Here is a 23,671-nt window from a genome sequence, read left to right as displayed (position 1 = left end):
AATAGAAAAAAAAAGAGACTAAAATACGAAAAAGGATGAAGGATTTTGACTAATCAACTACTAACTTAGGGACTAAATAAAAAAATGTTAAAAATTTAAACACTAAAAATATAGTTTATCCTATAATAATTAAATTATTATAAAAAACATTTCATATAAAATTATCCGAATTATACAAATAATTAATTGTAAATTTTTTTTCTTCATATTATCATATTTATAAAGAACTTTACCATTATTATTAAATATATTAATATTACTATAATTATAAAAATATTTCACAAAATAATATAATAGAATCACACAATATTTAATACCGTAAAAAAATATATTTAAAACTAATATAATATTACATAATTATATTATAGAATAAATTACAAAATGGGTTGTAAAATCATGTAATGTAATACATAGAATGGGATAAAGCATAGTTATTAGAGGTCGGTTCTCAGTTGAAGCGTTACCCTCGCTGGCGCCGCATCTCTCCGCAGCAAAGCGCCGCACCTCACCGCAGCAACGCGCCGCACCTCACTGCAGCAGCTCCGTCGCCGGCAACGCCAGTGGGCCTCCAGAAACTGCAGCGTTTGGGACGACGGAAACAGGCTCGAGCTTTGAAACTTTCTGTGCTTTGCTCTGTTTGAAAGTTCTCGAACCCCTCTGTTGAACCCTTATCGAAACTCCGAATCCTAATTAGTTATGTATGTTACTGCTCTGTTCCAATTGTATGTTATGTGGTTCTGAATATTTGTTGAACCCTTCTGTTTTATATTTGGATTTGAGATGTGCAGTTCTATTCTCCTTGATATTGTATTATTTGAATTTATTTTATGAATTTATTTTAAGATAATTCAAGTCTCAAATTGTCTAGTGATTCTGAATAATATTGATGCGTGAAAACAAAAAAGAAAGTCAGCATACTGAATAGAAAAAGGAACACTCCCAACTGTTAAGAACATAAGTTAGGAATTAGGTTCCAGTTCTATGCTCTACCTACTGTTTGCATTTCCAGAATATAGAACATCGCTATGTTAGTAAAAGGTTGTGCATTGTAAGTAACATAAAAAATTCATTCGGAGTAAGGTTGTATATTTTTACAAGTTATGAATGATTTAATATATTTTTTAATATAGACCTAGTCATGTGGGTCAATTATTGGTTCATTAGGTCAACCCGTGACCCAGCACCCTGAGTGAGTTGATGACCCATCCGAGTCTGATAACATTGGGTTAAAGGTACACGTTATTAATAAAAAAATCATAATTACCATAATTATAAATAACATTGCTTAACATTTGGAACATTGATAAAATCCATTTATGATTTCATGATTTAATTGATGAATTGAATTAGAATTGTTAATTACTATATTTGACATAAAAAAAATGAAATTGATTGTATTTATAAATTATTATTTTGAATAAAAAATTGGATCAATTGCATTTAATACGAAGAGAATAAATAGGAGGTTGTCATGTGGCATCTGCCTTTTATATGAAAACCTTCTTTTAATATAAATAAAATAGAATAGAAATATAAATAGATAGATAATAGATGTTACTATTTCCCATAAGAAAAAAAAATGAACTGTTTTTACCTATTCATCTATTCCTAATATATCTAGTTATCTACCAAAGCATATACACAAATACAAACACCTACAGGGTTTCTATCACTTTTGTTAGGGTTTGTGAATCTTCTTTCCAAATCTTCTTTCACTAGGACTCGTTTCCAAACTGTACGAATAGCAATGGCGTCAATTCCTCCAGGTTCATGCACTTTAGTGTAGCTCTCGTTCACCAGGGTCTCTACAATGTGAATTTTGATGTGTTTTTATGATTTCCTTACTTTGTAAGTGTGTTGTTGTCTATGTCTGTGTGTTTCATATATTTTAAAGCTGAATAAATTCTTTTGAGGGCAATGTTTCTAAGTTTTAATATGCTTCTATTTTTTATCATTTGGCACATGCTATCACCAATTAAGATTTATTAAAAGAGAACAGTATTATGTACTTTATCGTCAGAGTCAATATTTGTAATCTAATGCTTTGATGATCTAGTTTGTTAATGGAGTTTTGCATGCATTGTGGCAGGAATATTTTTAAGCAAATTAGCAGCAGTGGTAATCTCAATATCTCTGGCAGATAGGTAATTGTAATTCTAGTTAAAAAAATTCCTCCATTTTTCTGCTTATTAAATTTCCTATGGATGGAGCTTTCAAAAATGGCATTTTCTTAGTCAGTTAAGATTGTTAAAAATTGAGTACTAGTGAGATATCACATCATAGATCTCATGGTTTAAGACATATCTTACTATAAGGAAATTTTCATTTGAGCATGTCTTTGGCCTCAGAAGATATTTTAAACTAAGACTTGTCAGCAATAATTTGCTTGCTAAAAAGGTTTTAGTCCTGTATGATAAAACTAGCGTGTTTCTAGTGGCATATCTTCTTGGCTAATGATTAATCTATCAGAGAATTTTCATAGGACAATGAGTTGTGAGATTGTCTGGAATTTGCATATTTTTTTTGTACAATTTAATTTAAGGGGAATATGTTCATGTAATTTTTCTTGAGAACAGAGATAGAAAATGTGCAATATCATGCACTCTGTAATTAAAAAAGGTGCTTATGTAACTCTAGCTATTTGTTCTGGTTTAAACATGGAGCAATAAAAAACTCATTAAAATTAAAATACCATTCCATATGTTTTTTGTTTTGTTACCATAGCTAAAGTATCATTTCATATGTAGTCATGTACCCACAATTTATTTATTTAAAATTCTTATACCTCTATCTACTATATATAAAATTCTTGTTAGATTAATATATGTTTTTCATGTGTCTTATATGTACCTTTGTGTTATTATTTTATATATTTTAAATCTCTCTTTTCTCTCTTCTTTGCTGCTGTAGTTCTTTTGGTCAGAGGGTTGCAGTCTGCTCCCTCCTATCTCATGTACTTGTTGACCTTTGGTCATATTATATATATGTATGAAAATTTCAGCTGAGTGTGAGACACACAAGCATTTTTTTTTTTTATCAGCAAAGATAATACTTTTTATATAGATAAAAGAGTACCAGAGGTACCCGATGAATGGTTCCGACTTAGACTAAATAGAGTCTAGATTGGAACCATAACCAGGCAGAACATATTAGGAAGATGTATTGATAAGCTATGTTGTCAATCATTACTGATACAAAATTCCTGCTCTAAGATTACAAGTCCATTGATTGAAATGCATTGAGAAATCTTTCTCCAAATGCCTCAGCCATGTCCATAACAGAAAAGCTGCGTCTTCCATAACTTTGTTGCTGTCAAAAGATTCATTTGATTCATTGGAGAATATCGTCTTGTTCCTTTGCTGCCAAATTGTCCATGTCACCGCCAACCACCAACACTTCCATCTATTATCCCTAGTCCCCTCATTCAATATAGATTCATGGTGTAGGAAATGATGTCTTGGATCATACGGTAAGGCTGTAGACTTCTTCACCCAGGATAATGTTTCCCACCAAATAGGTATAACTTTGCTGCAATGGAAGAACATGTGTCCTGCCTCCTCTTCCATGTTTGTGCAAAATAGGCATCTCCTGTCCAAAAGCTGGACTTGTCTCCTATGTAAGTTTGCTTTAGTAGGCAGCCTATTTCTAAGCAGCCTCCAAGCAAACACCCCATATTTAAGTGGCACCTTCAATCTCCACAGCTCCTCAAAAGCCTGATCTTCCCCTCAACTGCTGTCTTCCTCATCCAATTATAAGCTGATTTTCCCAAATATCCTGTCTCAAGTATTCTTATTGCTGATCTAAAAGAGAAAAAAATGTACCCACAATTTATTTATTTATTTTTCCAAAAAAATACTTTTTTGCTTTGGCTTGCTAATGCTAATTGTTAATCACAGTGCACTCTACTAGGTTACTTTGTACCAGCGCAAGCTCCAAAAAAACTGGTTTTGTGTAGTACTAAATTCCTAGCACACAAGTCACAAACATGCAATCCCCTTCTTCCCTTTACCTCAACAAGACCTTCTTCACGACACACCACCACCACCACCACCACCTTGGCTTCCACCACACCCTCTCTTCCACCCACAATTCCCTTCCCCCTCTTGGCTTCTTGCCCAAGCCATCATGTTCCACAAGGCTTATAACAGCTCAAGATTACAGGCCAAACAACCACAAGAGGAATGATTACCCCAAAGAGGGTGTGAGGGTGAGGGGCAACAAGGACAATGTGTGGAGCATTGATAATGAGCTTGCCAAGGCGTCTTCTTCTCAGAAGGAGAAAAGGAGGAAGCAGAGAGGGAGGAGGGTAGTGAGGAGGAAGGGCCCAAAGGGTGGAAGGGTTATTGTCTCTGGGGCTATGCTGGTTGAGGTTGAGACTGTTCTTCAGACTCAGGTACACTTTTCCTAACTTGGGTCAATTTGAATTTGCAATTTTGATGCAAAGTTGTTGGCTTTTGTTTTGTCTAGGAAAGAGAATTGGTGTGGATGTTTGGGATTTGGTAGGTTTATGGATGAAAATGGAACCCTTTTTTTTCCTTTAAATTTGTGTTTAAATTGGTGAATGGTCTATCGATGTATATGAATGCTGAGATTTTGTTAACAATACTATGTTGGTGGAGGTTGATATTGTTCTTCAGACTTAGGCACCCATTTCCTCAATGGGTCTCTTTGAATTTGCAATTTTGATGCAAAATTGTTCACTTTTGGTTTCTCTGAGGAAGAGAATTGGTGTGGGGTTGGGGTTGGGTAGGTTTATGGATGAGAATGGAAACTTTTTCTCCCCTAAAATTGTGCTTGGGTTGGTGAATGGACTATGAATGTATATGAATGCTGAGATTTTGTTAACAATGAAAGGAATAAGTAGGTAGTGTATGATTGTGGATAGAGAAACATGAATAATGCTTGTGCCTTCTGTGTGAACATACTAGTTTAAAATAGTGGATATTGTGCTTTCAGATATTTGTTGGCAGTTTGCTTTTGTGGGGTATATATTATTTTCTCTACTCACCCTTTGTTTTTGTGTGTTTGTTCTTACTTTGATAGAAGATGGCAACATTGTATGAGGGAGTTAGTTGAGGACATAGGAATTGATTAAGTAGGGTTAAAATGAATGTAATGAATAAGTGCTCGAGAGAGTTGAGAATCGAATAATTCTTCTGGTGTAAGTGAATGGAAGCAACCAAGAACAACATCCTTGGGTCATTTTGGTGAATGTTGGCCAAAAGGATATTGTGCAAACAGAAGTAAATATGTTCAAGTGAATTAATGATTTAATGGTAATCATTTTATGCGATGTATTATATAAAGATCAATGGTGTTTCTGTTAATAAGGAATAAGTGCACACAAATTATACCAATTGAACAGAACAGTTTTTAGCTGTTTTCCATTCCGTCTTCCTATTATTACATTCTTTCAGAGTTTTTCTCTGGTTTTATCATACATTGTACTGTTCTGTGTATGATGTCTTACACTAGTATTTTGGGAAGTCCCTACCAAACATGACAATCATGTGGCAGAACTTCTGTTTTGGTGAAGTCTTGTATTTACATACCGTTTCAGTATAATTGATTTGATTGCAGAGTAGTAGTGTTATACTTATAAGTGGTTAGTTTTGCTTATATTTCATAACTTGCCAAAAAAAAATTGCTTGGAGTTGGAACATCTGTCTGTGCATAGCTGAATATAATTGCTTTTGAGCCTATTGACGATTAAAATGTTAAACCATGAAGATGTTGTTCTTGACTTGTGTTTTTTTTCTTACAATAATAGAATGTGTACTACACTATTTTAATTAGGAAAAATAATGGGAAGTCTCTTTGTCTTCATTAGATTAGTGACTGATTACACCATATGTGGATTAAACCATGAAAAGGAAAAGGATACATCATTGCCTGAGTTCATATTTTTAGGATTTAAGGGTCAATGGCTGCTTAATAGTTATTAAATTTCTCTTGATACTCTTAGTTTTTTTTTTCTTTAATATTTCCTTTTCAATTTGGCTCTTGAATGTTTTGCTTCAGTTGCAGATAATATGAGCAGAACAGAGAAAGTAAATTGATTTTATTGTTTTGGGACCTGAGCTTTGTATAACTGAGTGAAATTTCAAATATTTCTTTTTTTTTTTGTTGACATATTGGTATGAAATAATCCCTGCCGAAAGCAATTACTAATCTTCGTTGGGGACAGTGAGTGCACACAAAGTGAGGTATTCCCCTCCCAACAAGATTTATTTCATACTCAAGAGCCAACCAGGATTCGAATCCTGGACCACTTAAGAGACACAAGTTGCTATTACTTGTGCCAACCATTGTTGGTTTTTCAAATATTTCTTTAAAACTCTGTTTATTCAATTTATTTATTTATATGAAGATCTGGAAGGAGATTTTTGTACCGTGTATACTGGGGCTTGCTTTTAAGTTTTGCAGCAGTTTGGGAATTTTAAGTTTGTAAGTAAGGAATGCATATGTAATGTGGATGGTTTCTTTCGTTTATAAAACTCTTTCTTAGAAGAAACTGTGTGAGGGAATAAATTCCAACAATTGTTTAATGGATAAAATTTAGTGAGACATTTGGTAGAAATCAACTCCACTATTATTGTTTTCTTTCTTCTCGTTTTTCTATGTATATTAATATTTGCGCTAAACTGTAGAAATGATTCTTAGTTCAAATTGCAACGAACATATACTGACTGAGTGGACAATGTTTCAGGAACCAGTGATAAAACCAATTTGGAATACATTTGCTAGCAGTCTCAGTGGAATTTGGAAGGGTGTAGGTGCTGTGTTTTCTCCCATCACAGCTGAAATGGAACCAATGGAAATAGGTAGCAAGAATGAACACCTATATGACTGCTATACTCTTTCTCGCATAGAGGCAGTACCATCAGTTTCAGGTGAGCGTACATCTCAAATCCAGAGAAAGGTTAACTGGGTGACTTTGAATCCTTATGGCGAAATACCACAGCATATTGAAGGCAGCAATGTAGCTAAAGACAAGCAGCACAAATCCAGCGATAATGTAATTAATCATGTTTTGCCTATATTTGAATCATTTGACTTTAAAAGGAGCGATGTGATGGAAGAAGATGTCATGGGCTGTGAACCAGGCCTTGTTTACTTTGAAGTAAGATTCTTTTCATACTAATATACATTTGTTTATGAAAAGTGAGTTATTATTTATGAGGATATGCTTTAACTTTTTTGAAGTATTTGTCTTGTAGTTTTCCCTGCAGAACAAAACACTATTTTCTTACTATTTTGAATATAAAAAAGATGACCCTTTTCCTGGTTCAATGAAGTTAAACATCTCCAAATTTTGCATAGTACTAAATAAAAAACATTTTTTTTTAAATTTTTTTGTGTTGCCAAAACATATTTATTATGTGCTTAGGTTGTCTCTTAATCTTTTCTTACTTAGTAGTGGCAAGACTTTTACCTCCTTCCTGTGTATATTCTCTTTGCTACCATGCCTTCCTCATTGATTGATTTGGGATGGAGGAAGAGTATCACCAAACTTCTATGCTCTGCATTTCTGTCAGGTGCTGCACTGGACTCGTGCAGTACTGTTAATCGATAGAGTTCTGGATAGTCTCCATTGAGTCACATATGCTTTGAAGTTTTGGCAAAATATTCACTTCTGTGGCTTTCAAACTTTGTCCTAGTTGTAAATAGAAGATGCTTATTTCTACATTCCAAGTTCTCTATTGATCTGACTGCCTAAGTCTACTCTGAGAGGACTGTCCCCCTTATTTCAGTTGCCAATATTGTCTGGGATCGGTGACTGTCCTTTTGTCATGTAAGAAATTGTATATTCCACTGATTAAGACTATAGTATACTACACTATTTCAGAGTTGAAGGATTGTGCCGTTTGGGATACCTCTGTAAGGAGAAGTGTATTTTTATCTCATTTACTGCACTTTGGTTTTTAACCTTGCCGAATGGCGTCATGACCTATGTAGCTGACCTCATCTTGTAGGATAAGGCTTTGTTGTTGGTAATATTGCTTGAATCATGCAGTATTGAGCTAATATCCCTAAATTATAATTAAAGCGATCATGTGATATGCCTAATGTTGTTTATTATCCAAATGACCAGCATTTGATAGTTCATTTATGTTCCTCCCATTATATATCATAAATAATAAATAATTATGTTTTGTAAATTCCAGGACGGGTCATATTCTCGAGGTCCTATAGATATTCCAGTGGGTGAATACAATGATACAAAGTACTATATCTCACCAACTTTCAAGTTCGAACAAGTAAGTTTGGCATGCTTCTTACAAAATATCATATTTATAGATCCTTCCCTGGTGTCAATGACTATTAACACTGATCATGCATTTGTTAATTTTTGAACTCCCTCCATCCCCAAGTTAACTTAAGAGAAGATAATGTTCAACTAATATTCCACCAGCAAGAGTTATAATTTCTTTTTGTTACAAATTCTCTTTTTTCAGTGCTTGGTTAAAGGCTGCCACAAGAGGATCCGAATTGTCCACACCATAGAATTCATCAATGGTGGTTCAGATATACAGATATTGAGAGTCGCCTTGTATGAAGAAGAATGGGTCAGTCCTGCTTCCATCGATGACCAGAGGTACATGTGCTTCTTTGTTATAAATTGTACCAATTTGCAACTATGAAGCAGTTACTTACATTATGTAAAACTCAATACGTTGCAGCAGGGAGATGTGAAGTGAACCCAACAAATTGGACTTAAAAATTAGTTAAAATGATATTTAATGCGATATGACATGGATCTCATTCTCTGGTGTGAGCATGTACTTAGGTCCTTTTGGATAAACATTTCAATAAACACTAGTAAAAAAAATGTAAAATGAATTAAGTTTCTCTCTTAAGTTAAAATCAGCTTCTAGGAAAGTTAAAATGAGAAAGTTTCTATAAAAGTTGAAGTTATAAGTTCATTTTATTTTATGGAAGAAACTTAATTCCTTTTATCTTAATATTTTCTTCTCCAACAAGTGTTTATTGTAAAGTTTATTCAAATAAGATATTATAGTTTGTCATTTTCAATGTCTTGAATTAAGAAAATAACTAATTTCTGCTACATCCAGTGATACGGAGTTCGATGCAAAGCCATTTTCACAAAGAAAACGAACCAAGCCATCAGAGCTAACAGGGTCATGGAAAGTCTTTGAGGTAAGTGCAACTCCTGTGTATGATGAGGAGAGCACGGAAGAAGGCAACGCTGCCCCATATGTGTACCTTTGTATGGAAAATCTAAAGAAGAGGAGCCTCCCCGAGAACACCAACTACTTTGGCGAGGAGGAGCGGCTTGACATGCAGGATGTGACCATGCTATGGCTTCCTGGGGGCGTGACATGCTATGTTGACATTAACAAGGATGGCATTCTTTGTATTGGAGTTGGTTGGTACTCTGATGAAGGGATCAACCTTGTGATGGAGAGAGACTATGGGTTGGATGGAAAGCTCAAAGAGGTGAGATGGAAATCAGAGGTGAAAAGAAGGTGGTCTAATCCTCCTCCTATTGAATAAATTATGAGGAATGGAGGCTTGTAAAGTTTTGTAGTATGAGAAATACAAAGAAAATTCAATGGTATACGTACTTTGAGTATTATATATGATGTTCTAAAGTGATTTTTTTTGCATGTATATTTTTAATCATCACTTGTCATTTTGGTTAATTTTGCTGATAATTTATTTGGTCATAAGCCTGGACGGTAATCATTGCAAAGGTTTAGCCTAGAATTTGCCAATTTGGATATTAAAATGCAAGATGGTTCGGAGTAAATTCAGAATTCTACTCCCTTAAACAAAAACTCGTTTTTTTGGACAAAAATTCCCTTAAACAAAATCTCGTTTTTCAGGAGAAAAACTTAGTCAAATTGAAAGGTTGAGAAAACCATTATGGTTCGTTTTGTTCAGTTTGGTTCCTTGTCTATGAATTGGTAATTATTTTTTAACATTTTCTAATTTAGTAAGGGTTACCTAGTTACATAGGGTTCAGGTCATGAGTAATAATATTTTGGCCATAGAAATATTAAATAATTTTTTTAATTAAATTGTTTACATATTTTTATTCAATTGCTTAAGGATATTTGTCATAAATGTCAATATTTTTCCTTCAGTTGGAAAGGGTATAATATTATTAATATAGAATTTTATACCCAAGAAATAATTTACATGAAGTTTAAGCCAAGAAATTAATGTACATGCATGAAAAACAATTCTAGAAAATGACAATTCTAATACTCCAAACAAATATATCTGGGTAAAAAATATTAAACTTTAGAATAAATATTTTAAATTTTGGTACACAATGATGTATGATATAACATGTTTTTAACATAATTTAAACGAAGAATATCTTAAAATCAATTTGTATATTTGAATGAAAACTTGAATTTTGTCAACGATTATAGTGTAATGTCACAAATGAGATAATATTACTTTCTATCTACCAAGTACGAAATGAATTATAGAAAAATGTACCTTATTTGATGACTACGGTTTTCTCTCAATTGCACATGCCCCATGAATATCTAATGAAATATTTTTTTTATAGACAGGTCATATGACAATTTTTTTTTAATATACCAAATGAATAGTTCAATTCATCACAAGTTATCCAATCAAAAGTTCAATAACAAATGTACATTATTTAATTCATTACTATTACATTTATTACGTTTGGTAACATTTATCTAATAATATAAAGTGAAATGTTACCGATTTACTTGATAACATTCATTACTACTACTTTTTGTAAGTTTTTTTTTTTGGATAAATATCCAAATTCGTCTATGAAAATGTAAAGAAGTGATATGTTGTTTTTTAAAAGATGAAAAAATAAAATTTAATATTATGACAAGTTTGTTTCATTTGTTATGTTTAATGTAATGCTGAAGTGACTTCTTAGAACTTAAATGTCATAAAAAAAGTTTGTTAACTAGGTAGCTGAATCGACGAGACTAACTTGTCATAAGAAAGATTGGCTTTTCACTACATGGGTAACACACAAATATCTCTCTAAACTGTTTCATCAGTTTGCTGCCTTCTCACTACGTGTGTTGATGTTGTCGTGTTTTGGGTTTCTATTGACGGTTACATCATTATTTAATCGTGTTTTGGGTTTCTAATGAATACACAATTGAAATTGTTTTTAAATTAGTCAGAGTGTGTATTTTTTATGCTTGAAAGCAACATGAACGTTGTATGTGAAGAAATTGAGAGTATCATTGTTTTCATGTGTTGTAGGATGTTTAACAGCTATGATCAATTGCATTCCTATACCGTGTGAACCACCACAATTTAAGAGAATGTATATATATGTCTTGATGCATGTAAAAAAAGGTTTCAAAGCTAGACATAAACCATTTATTGATCTTCATGACTTTTTTTGAAAGGCTATTACGGTGGTCAACTACTCTCTGATGTTGGACAAGATGCCAACAATGCCATATCTATAATCATATGCAATTGTAGATGAGGAAGACAAAGACAACCGACGATGGTTTATTATCCTGGTGTATAGAGATCTTGGAGACGACAAACAATTAGGTTGGATCTTTATGTCAGACATTAAAAAGTTATGTTGACTGTATCACTATTTTGTGAATTTATTTGTCAATAAGTTATATATTTGAAGGATTAAAATAACATTAAATTATAATTTTCAAGGACTAAAGAGTTATTATGTTATTTTAGTGAAGAACACATAGCTGATATTACGTGATGCATTGTCCGGGGATTGGTTCCTGTCCACAGATTTTATGTCACCCACTTATGGTGCAATTTTTTTAAGTAATTAAAATTTTATTTAATTATTAATTATTAATTTGAATAGGACAAAATTTATTAGTAAGCATAATACATAATACATATTAATAAAGATCAAATATATGTAAATTAAGAAGAAAAAAATTGAATTAATGTTAATATCTTTACTTGGAGAAGAAATTTCAGGGTTTTTTGTATAGAAAAAATGCAATATATGAAGTTGAAAATTAATAAAAATAATAATAATATGATAGTCAAAATTAATTTTAGGCTTAAGGTCACTTATGGTCCATTATATTTTACAGTTATTTGATTTTGCTATATTAAGTTTTAAAAATGTCACTCATTCTAGTATAAGTTTTTAAAGTGCCTCCTTTTGATCTTTTCTTCCAAATTTCATTAGAAATGTTAGCATGCTGCCACTCTTAAATTATGAAATAATTGATTTAACATAGTGACTCCAAAAACTGTCAATATCTTTATTTTATTTTTTTAAAATAAAACTAAAAATACCACTCTTCCTCCTCCTAAAATAGATTTGTAACTCTCTTCCCCATGGTGTCACCATCTAGGGGTGTTTAAATCTAAATCGATTCAAAATAAAAATCGAAAGCCACTAAAAAATCGTAAATCGGATCAAATTGATTCTATTTAGATTTATTTGGATGATTTTTTTCTCAAACTGATTAGTTTGGTTCGATTTGTGGTTTGTGTTTTTGAAATCAAATCAATCCGCAACACTAATATTACTTTAGTGTTATGCATTTTCTGTGTATATTGCTTGAGTTTCATAGTGTTTTATAGCGTTATGTGTATGAAACTTAAACAATGTATATCACTTAATTTCTTTTTCAAACGACCTTTTTAAGATATGTTTGGTTTAAAATGGATGACAATTTGACATATTTTTATCGTAGAAGGTTTAACATATTAATAAGTTTTGTAGATTGTTATTAGCAATTTTTTAATGTAATTTAATTTAAAAGATGAAAAGAAAATAAATTTTAATGAAATAATATTTTAGTAAAAACCACAAAAGTCAAACCAAACCCCACAATATTGGTTTTGTTTGGATCAAATTTTATTTTAAATGAAAACCGAACCAAACTGAATCGCATATATTTTATAATTTTGGTTCAAGTGATTTTTTGATGAAAAATCGAACTAAATCGAGCTGCGAACACCCCTGTCATGATTTGTGCCCCCCCTCTATCTCCTTTGTGGCATCATACCGCCATTGCCTCCCTGACCACCATTACCTATGCCGCTAGACCAACACCATCATTGCGCGCACAAGTCATGGTGGCCGACGAGGTGATGGTGGCGCAACGCCACGAAGGAGAGAAAGAGGTGTAGATCACGATGCCACGAAGGATAGAGAGAGACATATCTATTTCAAGATTTCAAGAGGAAGAAGAAGGTGGCGATTTTTTTAGTTTTTAATTTTTCAAAATAAAACAAAGATAGTGATGGTTTTTAACCACCACTATGTTAAATCAATTATTTCAAAATTATAAAATTAACATACTGCTGATGTTTCTAGAAGAAAAGTGACATTAAGCCTTAATCTTGAATTTAAGGGGGTTTAAAAGGTTTTTTGAATGTGAACTTAAATATTTCACTCAAATTTTATTTACATTTGTAATGAAAATTCTATTTTACCTAATTAACAATCCGATGATAAAGATCCCAGAGCATAAAAAATATTTTGGGCATTAATTAACTTTTCAATTCAAAATTTAAATATTTTGAGTCTTAATTAGTTGATTAAATTGCCAAGCTGTTACACCTTGTAATGAAATCATGGCCTCTATGAACAAAATTGTTCCCTTGTTAAAAAAATAGTTGATTAAATTAAGAATTTTTTCCCAAAAAACTTCTATGCATATATTACATTAAATTCAAACTTTAATATTTTTGGAATTAATAATTTGGGAAAATATGTTTGCATTGCAACAATTGAACCCCTCCATTAAAAAAAAAGAAAAAATTTCAACAATTGAATGGTTGAATGCATACAGAACAATTCAGAAGAAAGAGTCTTTATATTAAATCTTAGGGTAAATATGTCCTTTGTAAGTGTAAGTTATTGGCAAATTTGTCTCTGAAAGATTAAAAATATAAATATAATTCTTGAATGTCAAAAAAGAGCGAAAAATTAGTCGTATGAATAATTTAACGAAAAATTGGTAACTTTGCAACAATATGAAATTGATTCTTGAAAAAATACAACTTATTATCAAATTGATTCTTGAAAATTATAACTTAACAATAAAATGATCTTACAAATCTAATGACCTTATTAATTTAGCGCATTTTTTTTTCACATTCTAGAAACTAAATTTGTATTTTTCATGAGAGAGAATTCAAATCCACACTTTAACGGTGAACCCCTAGGAAAAAAAAAACCTTTTTTTACGTATTTAATATAGCTACAAATCAAAGACTGAAAATATATATTTTTAATTTGAAATCTTATAAATTACTTTTTACTTACAAATAGTATAAAATAATACTTACAGTAAGTTTGTAAGTAAATATTTTATTGAATAATATTTATATATGTGATTGTAATTTGTATACTAAAAAATAATTTAAATGTAATTGATTAAGATAATTATTACAATATGTTATTTTGATTTCATGTTTAATAACTTTATCCAATAAAATTTTGTTGATTACTATTTATACAAGGTTAAATATCATTTTTACATAAATATATAATAAATATGTTAAAAATTGCATATCAAAATTGATTTCTCAAGTATAAAACGCGAGCCCACTCAAAATACTCAATAATATTATAAATTAAAATAGTTTTAATTAGGCTTAAATATTTAATTAGTCCCTATAAGTTGTTACTTTTTCATTTTTGTTCTATGTAGGTTCATTTTTCCAAGTTGAGCCTCTCTAAGTTTCTTTTTCTTCTAATTTTTGTCAATGCCATCTACTTTTTCATTTTTGTTCTATGTTCATTTTTCCAAGTTGAGCCTCTGTAAGTTTTTTTCTTCTTCTAATTTTTGTCAATGCCATCTAATTCTATTAAAAAATAATGTCAAATCAATAATAATGTCACGTCAACAATGACAGTTGATGGACTAAATTAAAAAAAATTTATATTGACTAAAAATGAAAAAAAGGAAATTACAAGGACTAAAGATGAAAAAAAAGTTACATATTTATAGACACAAACAAATATTTTAGTCTTAAATATCATGCCCAAATTTAATTTAAAATAAATTACTACACACACACACACACACACACACACACACACACACACACACACACACACACACACACACACACACACACACACACACACACACACACACACACACACACACACACACACACATATATATATATATATATAAGTAAGAATGATTTAATTCAAACATTTACGTGTCATAGAGTTTCCTTAAAGTCATGCTTGTTCCAATGTAGTGACTTCACATATTGTTTAGGGGATGACCTGTGTTCAATTTGATTTTTAAATTGGCTTGGTATGGTCCCCTTATTTGTATATCATGTATGTGTGTGTTAGTGATTTTCACCTCAAGGTGGTTGACCTTTGTCCAAATGAAGCATGGGATCATGGTTTGCTATATGTTTCCTTACCTACTTTATGTCACAAACCTCATTCTTTGCCTTAATGTCTTCATGGCTAATATCTCTTTTCTTCACCCAGGGGCGGATGGAGAGGGGACCAAGCCCTTTACCTTGGAACTTCTCAATATATAGAAAGTTTTTTTTACCGACCATGCACTACTAAAAAAAAGATATTCGACAACATTAGTACGACAACGGATGTTGGGGACTGTCATCGAATATGACATGGTGGCAGTATTGTAAATATACGATTAAAAAACTATGATGCTTTGGCCAAAACCATCTTCGTATTTGACGTGGTGGCAGTATCATAAATAATGATACCTAAAAATGATGATGTTTTACTAAAACCCGTTGTCATATTTGATGCGATGGTGGTATGTTTTCATCTTCATCTCGTCTACTTTTGGTATTCTTTTTCTCCCTTTTAAGCGAGTTTCAACCGATCATTTAAGTCGTAACTTCACTTAATCAGTGTTAAAATGAATTCCAACCAATTGTTTGTGTTGTAATCTCATTTAATTGCCTTTATAATAAAATTCAACCGATGTTTATGCTGTAATCTCGATTAATCATTAAAAAGGCAAGTTTCAACCGGACATTTACTTTGAAAGTTCTCTTTAAATGAGTTGAGAAATAACCAAGTGAAACGAAGGCTAAAATCAACTCACAAATCAAGTTTTTGCCCGCAAAAAGGTCATTTGAAACTGTTTCAAGGTCCAACGCCTTAGCGGTCCCTTTTTTACTTTTATCGGTTAAAATGAACTGTTTAAAAGTCTAAAATCAACACCTCGCGTAATTTTCTTGCTTCTCAAAGAACTACGTAGGTCTGAGTTCCTCATCACAATTGAGGATACGTAGGAGCAAGATCCCCGATCTTGTCGACCCCAAAAGATAAAAACATAAAAAAGGGAAAATAAACAAATATTGAAGTCATGATTTTGCACATTTAATTAAAGGCTACCGTCCCTTGAGGCGGACGCGTGAGGTGCTAATATCTTCCCTACACGTAAACAACTCCCGAACTTTTTATCCTTTAAATTCGTAGACTGCTTTTTTTTTGGTTTTTTCTAACGTTTTCCTCAAATAAACGTTGGTGGTGACTCCACGCGTTTTTCTTCCTTGGAAGATGCGCCCATGAGCCTCACGTCGCCCTCCCGTCGAAGGGTAGGTTGTGATAGTTGGCGACTCCGCTGGGGATTGCTTTTTAAGAGTTAGGCCTTTTAACTTTGTGCAATCTTTTATCATGACTTTCTTCTTTGTTGGTTTCCCTTTATTTCTCTTGTGTTCTTGTATATAACTCTTGAATGCTTTTAGTGTATTTTTTAAATGTATGCATGAGATAAATATTTATTCATTTGATGCACACAAACACCTACACTTTTTCGCACACACGGTGAGTTTTGTTAAGGGTCATAGGAACATAGGAAGCGGAGCTGAATCTGTGGTCATGCTAAGTCTCCGACTTGCTTGATGACAGTTGTTGGATCGAGTGGCCTCAGAATAATTAAGAAGGGGGGTTGAATTAATTATTCCTAAACCTTTACTAATTAAAAAATTACTCTTTTAAGGCTTTTACTAAATTGTTAAGAGAATGAGGAGTAGAAGAGAAACTTAACAGAAAGTAAAAGCGGAAATTAAATGCACAACGGAAAGTAAAAGAGTAGGGAAGAAGGAAACAAACACACAAGAGTTTTTATACTGGTTCGGCAACAACCCGTGCCTACATCCAGTCCCCAAGTGACCTGCGGTCCTTGAGATTTCTTTCAACCTTGAAAAAATCCTTTTACAAGCAAAGATCCACAAGGGATGTACCCTCCCTTGTTCTCTTTGAACCTAGTGGATGTACCCTCCACTAGAACTGATCTACAAGAGATGTACCCTCTCTTGTTCTCAGTCAAACCCAAGTAGATGTACCCTTTACTTGTACCACAAAGGATGTACCCTCCAATGTGTTGAGACAAAGATCTCAGGCTGTTAAACCTTTGATACTTTGTGAATGGGGATACAAAAGAATTCTTAGGTGGTTAGTCCTTTGAACACTTTTGTATAAGGGAATGGGAAGAATAAAAAGAATTCTCAGACTGTGTCGTTTTGAATTCTTTGACAAGGGAGCAGGGAGACACAAAAGAATTCAGGCGGTTAGTCCTTGACGAATTCTTTTTGGCAAAGGGAGAAGAGAATGAAAAGATGAATAGCACAAGTTTTCAAGGTTTAGAAAACCAAAAAACTTCAGAAAGCTTTTGGTACAAAGAAGAAGAAGAAGTTCAAAGAGATTTAGGGCTTGTAAAGGATTGTAAGAGATTGATTGGAAAAGTATTCAAGATTGAAAGAATGAATTAAAATTGATTGAAATTGCAAAACAAAGCCTTGCTTTTATAGACTCTTCGTGTCTGGTCAAGAAGACCATTTAGATGAGTTATAACTTTTAGAAAACCTTAAAACCAATTTGAAAAAGTCAAAAACCTTTTGAAGAGTTACATCTTTTGATTTATCAGAAACATTCACTGGTAATCGATTACCAAATTAGTGTAATCGATTACACAAGGCTTTTAAGTGAAAGGATGTGACTCTTCACATTTGAATTTGAATTTCAACATTCAAGGGCACTGGTAATCGATTACCAAAACATTGTAATCGATTACAGCCTTTTGAAAATAATTGGAACGTTGTAAATTTAGTTTGAAAACTTTTTCAAACTCATTTTGCTACTGGTAATCGATTACAACAATATGGTAATCGATTACCAGAGAGTAAAAACTCTTTGGTAAAAGGTTTTGTCAAAAACTCATGTGCTATTCAAAGTTTTGAAAAAACTTTTTAATACTTATATTGATTGAGTCTTCTCTTCATACTTGAATCTTGATCTTGATTCTTATCTTGAACTCTTGAATTGTTCTTGATTGATCTTTGAGCTTTTTGTCATCACCTTTGTCATCATCTTTTGTTATCATCATTGTTATCATCAAAACACCTTTGTATCACCTTTGATTCACCATGAAGCTTTGCTTCTACAATCTCCCCCTTTTTGATGATGACAACTTTTGAAATCAAGAAACACACTCACACTTTTTCCTAGTCGATCACTCTCATAAATTCTCCCCCTTTGTTTTTGAATTTATGCTTATCTTAAAAATAAGTTGATTACTCATGTGAATTATTGATTTAATCCCATTTCTCTCCCCCTTTGGCATCAACAAAAAGCCAAAGTGCGTATCAAATAAATTTAATCCATACAATGTTCATAAAAAAATATCAACCAAATCATGAAGCAAGAAGCAAGAACCATGAAACCATGAAGCAAACAACCATGCATAGATAAATTATAAACTCCACATAGTCAAATAACATACTTAATATTAGTTCAAACATACCATGCAAATAGAGAAATAGTAAATTGTTCAAATAGTATAATAATATAGCCAAAATACAAGGCTGAAAATCAAAGTACTAATATTAAATTATAAGTCTAAGATGATGATGGCGGCAGTGGTGGAAGATCAAAGCTTGACCGGATGTAAGATACATCTTCTGCAACCTTAGTCATTCTTGACTCCATTTCATTGAAGCGCATATCCACTTGCAGTTCCAAAGTATCAAACCTCTCACCAACAAAGGTTTGAAGACCATCAAACCTTTCCAATATCTTAGAAAGAAGAGATGAATCTTCTCCCTCATGTCCTTCTTCACCAACATTTCTAGCACCCTTCTTTATCCAAGATCCATCATGCTCTTTAACATATCCAAAGGATGCTATAACTGAAGCGCCTATAAGGAATGATCTCTTGATTGGAACATAAGGTTCAGAATCAAGAGGGATGTTGAAGTGTTGAAGGAAAAGGGTAACAAGATGAGGATAAGGTAATGGGGCATTCAATCGCAATGCCTTATGCATGCGATATCTAACAAGATGTGCCCAATCAATTTGTAGACCTTTATGAAAGGCCCACATGACAATGAGGTCTTCTTCAGAAACCTAGGCAAGGTTTGAAGATCTAGGAAGCAAAATGCGAACTATAAGATAATGGAGGATGCGACTTTCAAAAGCCAATGAACCGGCAAGAAGCCTTCCGGTCATATCCGCTTGGTTGGTGCAAACCAACTGGCATACATCATGCATAGAGAAATCAAATTTCCATTCATCAATCAGTGCACCCTCAAAAGGTACACCTTCACTAGGCAATTTTGTTAAGTCAAAAAATAGGGATTGGTCAATGACCATCTTAATCCCATAAACTTCAGACATTAGGGTACCTTCATGGATTTCAAAATTAGAATAGAAAGCTTTGACTAATTCATAATAGACAAGTAATTTTAGAGACATGAATGGAATAAGATTGTAGTTTTCAAATGCTTGGAAGCATTCAAAATTCTCATTTGAGAAGAACTCCATATCAATGAATTTTGGGTCTACAATGGAACGAGAGGAAAAGAGGTTTGTGTACCATATACGCTGTTCCTTTGATGAGAATAATGATCCAGAGGGAATAGAGGAAGGAATTGGGGCTTCCTGTGACCCTGAATGCCGCTGACTCCGACTCGAGGTTTCTTTCCGCTTTTTCGATGGTTTCACCATTCGAGGAGTTTTTTCGGGATTTTAATCGGTTCAAATGAAAGAGATTGAAAAAAGATGAAGTTTGGGCTTTGCGGGGAGTGATTTGGACAAGAATTGAGTGAGATATGGCTGGAAGAAAAATTGGGGGCGAGGGTTTTCGAGAGAGAGAAAGATTGCAGGTTTCAGAATTTGAAATTTGAATATATAGGTGTAGGGACGCGTCGTAATCGATTACACAAATATGATAATCGATTACCAGAGACAAACTTTGCCAGAAATAACTGCTTGTAATCGATTACACTATTATGGTAATCGATTACCAGTGGTTATTTTAGCCAGAAAACAAAAACAGAAGGCTTTCTAAGAGAGAAGAAGTTTTGAAAACTATATTTGAAAATACTATATTTGAAATTACTTTATGAATAATTTTCAATCATGTAATTTACATATCATGTCATGCAAAAATATTTAAAACATGAAGATAATCAATTTTATCAAAAAACAATCAAAACACAAGTATGAAGAATATTGATTTTACTTAAATAAATGAATGAATATTTCATGCAAATAGGATGAAATCAATCAAGCAAATATACTCATGATTTCAAACAATCAAAAGACAAACAAATAAAGAATTGTTAGTCATCATAATCAAATTGTTTGAATAAAAATTTCAACTTTAAGAGAAATTTTAATAAGATAATGGTTTTGATATTACCTTTTTCAGGATTGAAGTGTCTAGATCTTCAAAGATGAGGATCATTCTTTTTCTCCTTGTTTTTCATCCTTGAGAGATGTTCTCGTCACTTTCATAATCTTTGGTTAGAAGATTAATCTCCTTTTCTGAACCATCGGATGAATCATTGTCATCCCATGCAATGTATGCTTTCTTAGTTCTTCTTTCGTCAAATCTTTTCTTTTCACTTTTCTCCGACCATTCTTCATTTGACAGACAGTTGGGCTTGATGTAACCAATTTGATTGCATTTGTAGCACCTAAGGACTTGAGAACCATCTTGTGATTTTATTCCATTATTAAAATTCTGATGCCTGTCAATTCTTCTTTTCTTGATGAATTTCTGAAATTTCTTAACAAAGAAAGAAAAATCTTCTTCATCATCTGAATCTTCTTCTTCGTTTTCTTCTTGTATTGAAGATGAGGCTTTAAGGGCTATGCTTCTCTTCTTTTTGTCATTTTCTTCATTCTGATTGAGGCACTGAAGTTCCATCTCGTGTTCCTGCAATTTACCAAATAAAGTGGCAAGAGATATGGAAGAGAGATCTTTGCTTTCAGAAATAGCAGTTACCTTGGGCTGCCATTCCCTACTTAAACATCTTAAGACTTTATTAATTAAATCTTCATTGGGAGAGATTTTTCCTAAAGATGCAAGATGGTTTACTATATGTGTAAATCTCTTTTGCAAACTATGGATATTTTCATTTGGGTTCATTCTAAATAATTCATATTCATGGGTAAGGGTATTTATTCTAGACCTTTTTACATCTGTGGTTCCTTCATGGGTTAACTGGAGAGTATCCCACATATCCTTGGCATTAGTACAATTTGACACTCTAAAGTACTCATCTATCCCTAGGGCTGAAGTGATGGCATTTTTGGCTTTGAGATCATACTGGATTTTTCTCCTATCTTCTTCTGTCCATTGATCTCTCGGTTTTTGGGTTGTAGTGCTTGTGCTTACATCTACTATAATGGGTATATGTGGTCCTAATTCTATTGCTTCCCATATATTTAGATCTATGGCTTCAATAAATATCTCCATGCGGGTTTTCCAATAATGGTAACCCTCACCATTGAAAATGGGTGGTCTATGAATGGAATTTCCTTCAGGAAAAAAGGGATTTGAGAAGGCCATTCTACAAGAAACCTGCTCTGATACCACTTGTTGGATCGAGTGGCCTCAGAATAATTAAGAAGGGGGGTTGAATTAATTATTCCTAAACCTTTACTAATTAAAAAATTACTCTTTTAAGGCTTTTACTAAATTGTTAAGAGAATGAGGAGTAGAAGAGAAACTTAACAGAAAGTAAAGGCGGAAATTAAATGCACAACGGAAAGTAAAAGAGTAGGGAAGAAGGAAACAAACACACAAGAGTTTTTATACTGGTTCGGCAACAACCCGTGCCTACATCCAGTCCCCAAGCGACCTGCGGTCCTTGAGATTTCTTTCAACCTTGAAAAAAATCCTTTTACAAGCAAAGATCCACAAGGGATGTACCCTCCCTTGTTCTCTTTGAACCTAGTGGATGTACCCTCCACTAGAACTGATCCACAAGAGATGTACCCTCTCTTGTTCTCAGTCAAACCCAAGTAGATGTACCCTCTACTTGTACCACAAAGGATGTACCCTCCAATGTGTTGAGACAAAGATCTCAGGCTGTTAAACCTTTGATACTTTGTGAATGGGGATACAAAAGAATTCTCAGGCGGTTAGTCCTTTGAACACTTTTGTATAAGGGAATGGGAAGAATCAAAAGAATTCTCAGACTGTGTCGTTTTGAATTCTTTGACAAGGGAGAAGGGAGACACAAAAGAATTCAGGCGGTTAGTCCTTGACGAATTCTTTTTGGCAAAGGGAGAAGAGAATGAAAAGATGAATAGCACAAGTTTTCAAGGTTTAGAAAACCAAAAAACTTCAGAAAGCTTTTGGTACAAAGAAGAAGAAGAAGTTCAAAGAGATTTAGGGCTTGTAAAGGATTGTAAGAGATTGATTGGAAAAGTATTCAAGATTGAAAGAATGAATTAAAATTGATTGAAATTGCAAAACAAAGCCTTGCTTTTATAGACTCTTCGTGTCTGGTCAAGAAGACCATTTAGATGAGTTATAACTTTTAGAAAACCTTAAAACCAATTTGAAAAAGTCAAAAACCTTTTGAAGAGTTACATCTTTTGATTTATCAGAAACAGTCACTGGTAATCGATTACCAAATTAGTGTAATAGATTACACAAGGCTTTTAAGTGAAAGGATGTGACTCTTCACATTTGAATTTGAATTTCAACATTCAAGGGCACTGGTAATCGATTACCAAAACATTGTAATCGATTACAGCCTTTTGAAAATAATTGGAACGTTGTAAATTCAGTTTGAACTTTTTCAAACTCATTTTGCTACTGGTAATTGATTACAACAATATGGTAATCGATTACCAGAGAGTAAAAACTCTTTGGTAAAAGGTTTTGTCAAAAACTCATGTGCTATTCAAAGTTTTGAAAAAACTTTTTAATACTTATATTGATTGAGTCTTCTCTTCATTCTTGAATCTTGATCTTGATTCTTATCTTGAACTCTTGAATTGTTCTTGATTGATCTTTGAGCTTTTTGTCATCACCTTTGTCATCATCTTTTGTTATCATCATTGTTATCATCAAAACACCTTTGAATCACCTTTGATTCACCATGATGCTTTGCTTCTACAACAGTGAAGCCTCATCTAGAGTTTTTCTCTTGGATAATATCTTGTCGCTGGTAGCCCCTACCACCACAATATTAATATCAAAGGGAATGATATCTCTAGAAACCATTGAAAGCTAGATATGACTGCCTTGGGAATTATCACTAAATACCTTTTAGTTCCTCCCATTTAGGTTCCTGAAATAGGGGCACGGAGTGGACACGCTGCATGTTTCATTTTCCTTAACATTGCCATGCATATCCTTTTAATGTCATGCTCCTATGCCTCACGTGATGCAATCCTACCCCGCAAGGGCATTGGATAGAAGAC

General features: G+C 33.0%; 1 protein-coding gene across 9 annotated transcripts; it reads left to right on the top strand.

The window, feature by feature from the left end:
• The first annotated feature begins 395 nt into the window (after positions 1-395).
• LOC100793415 (uncharacterized) lies at positions 396-9,601 on the top strand. 9 transcript variants are annotated; one of them, XM_006592537.4, is made up of 7 exons: positions 396-698; positions 2,090-2,144; positions 3,897-4,393; positions 6,710-7,123; positions 8,169-8,261; positions 8,460-8,599; positions 9,078-9,601. In XM_006592537.4, the coding sequence occupies exons 3-7, from the start codon at positions 3,986-3,988 to the stop codon at positions 9,517-9,519; spliced, it is 1,497 nt and encodes a 498-aa protein (XP_006592600.1). In that variant the 5' UTR covers positions 396-698; positions 2,090-2,144; positions 3,897-3,985; the 3' UTR covers positions 9,520-9,601. The 9 variants fall into 9 exon arrangements, with proteins under 9 accessions (XP_006592600.1, XP_003541141.1, XP_040863651.1 ...); XM_003541093.5 differs by having other exon boundaries at positions 406-698; positions 3,910-4,393; XM_041007717.1 differs by having other exon boundaries at positions 406-1,848.
• The last annotated feature ends 14,070 nt before the right edge of the window (positions 9,602-23,671 follow it).

This window comes from Glycine max, chromosome 12 (genome assembly GCF_000004515.6).
Source record: "Glycine max cultivar Williams 82 chromosome 12, Glycine_max_v4.0, whole genome shotgun sequence".
NCBI classification, from domain to species: Eukaryota; Viridiplantae; Streptophyta; class Magnoliopsida; order Fabales; family Fabaceae; genus Glycine; species Glycine max.
Note: the sequence above shows the minus strand (reverse complement) of the source record. Positions and strands in the feature narration are given on the sequence as shown.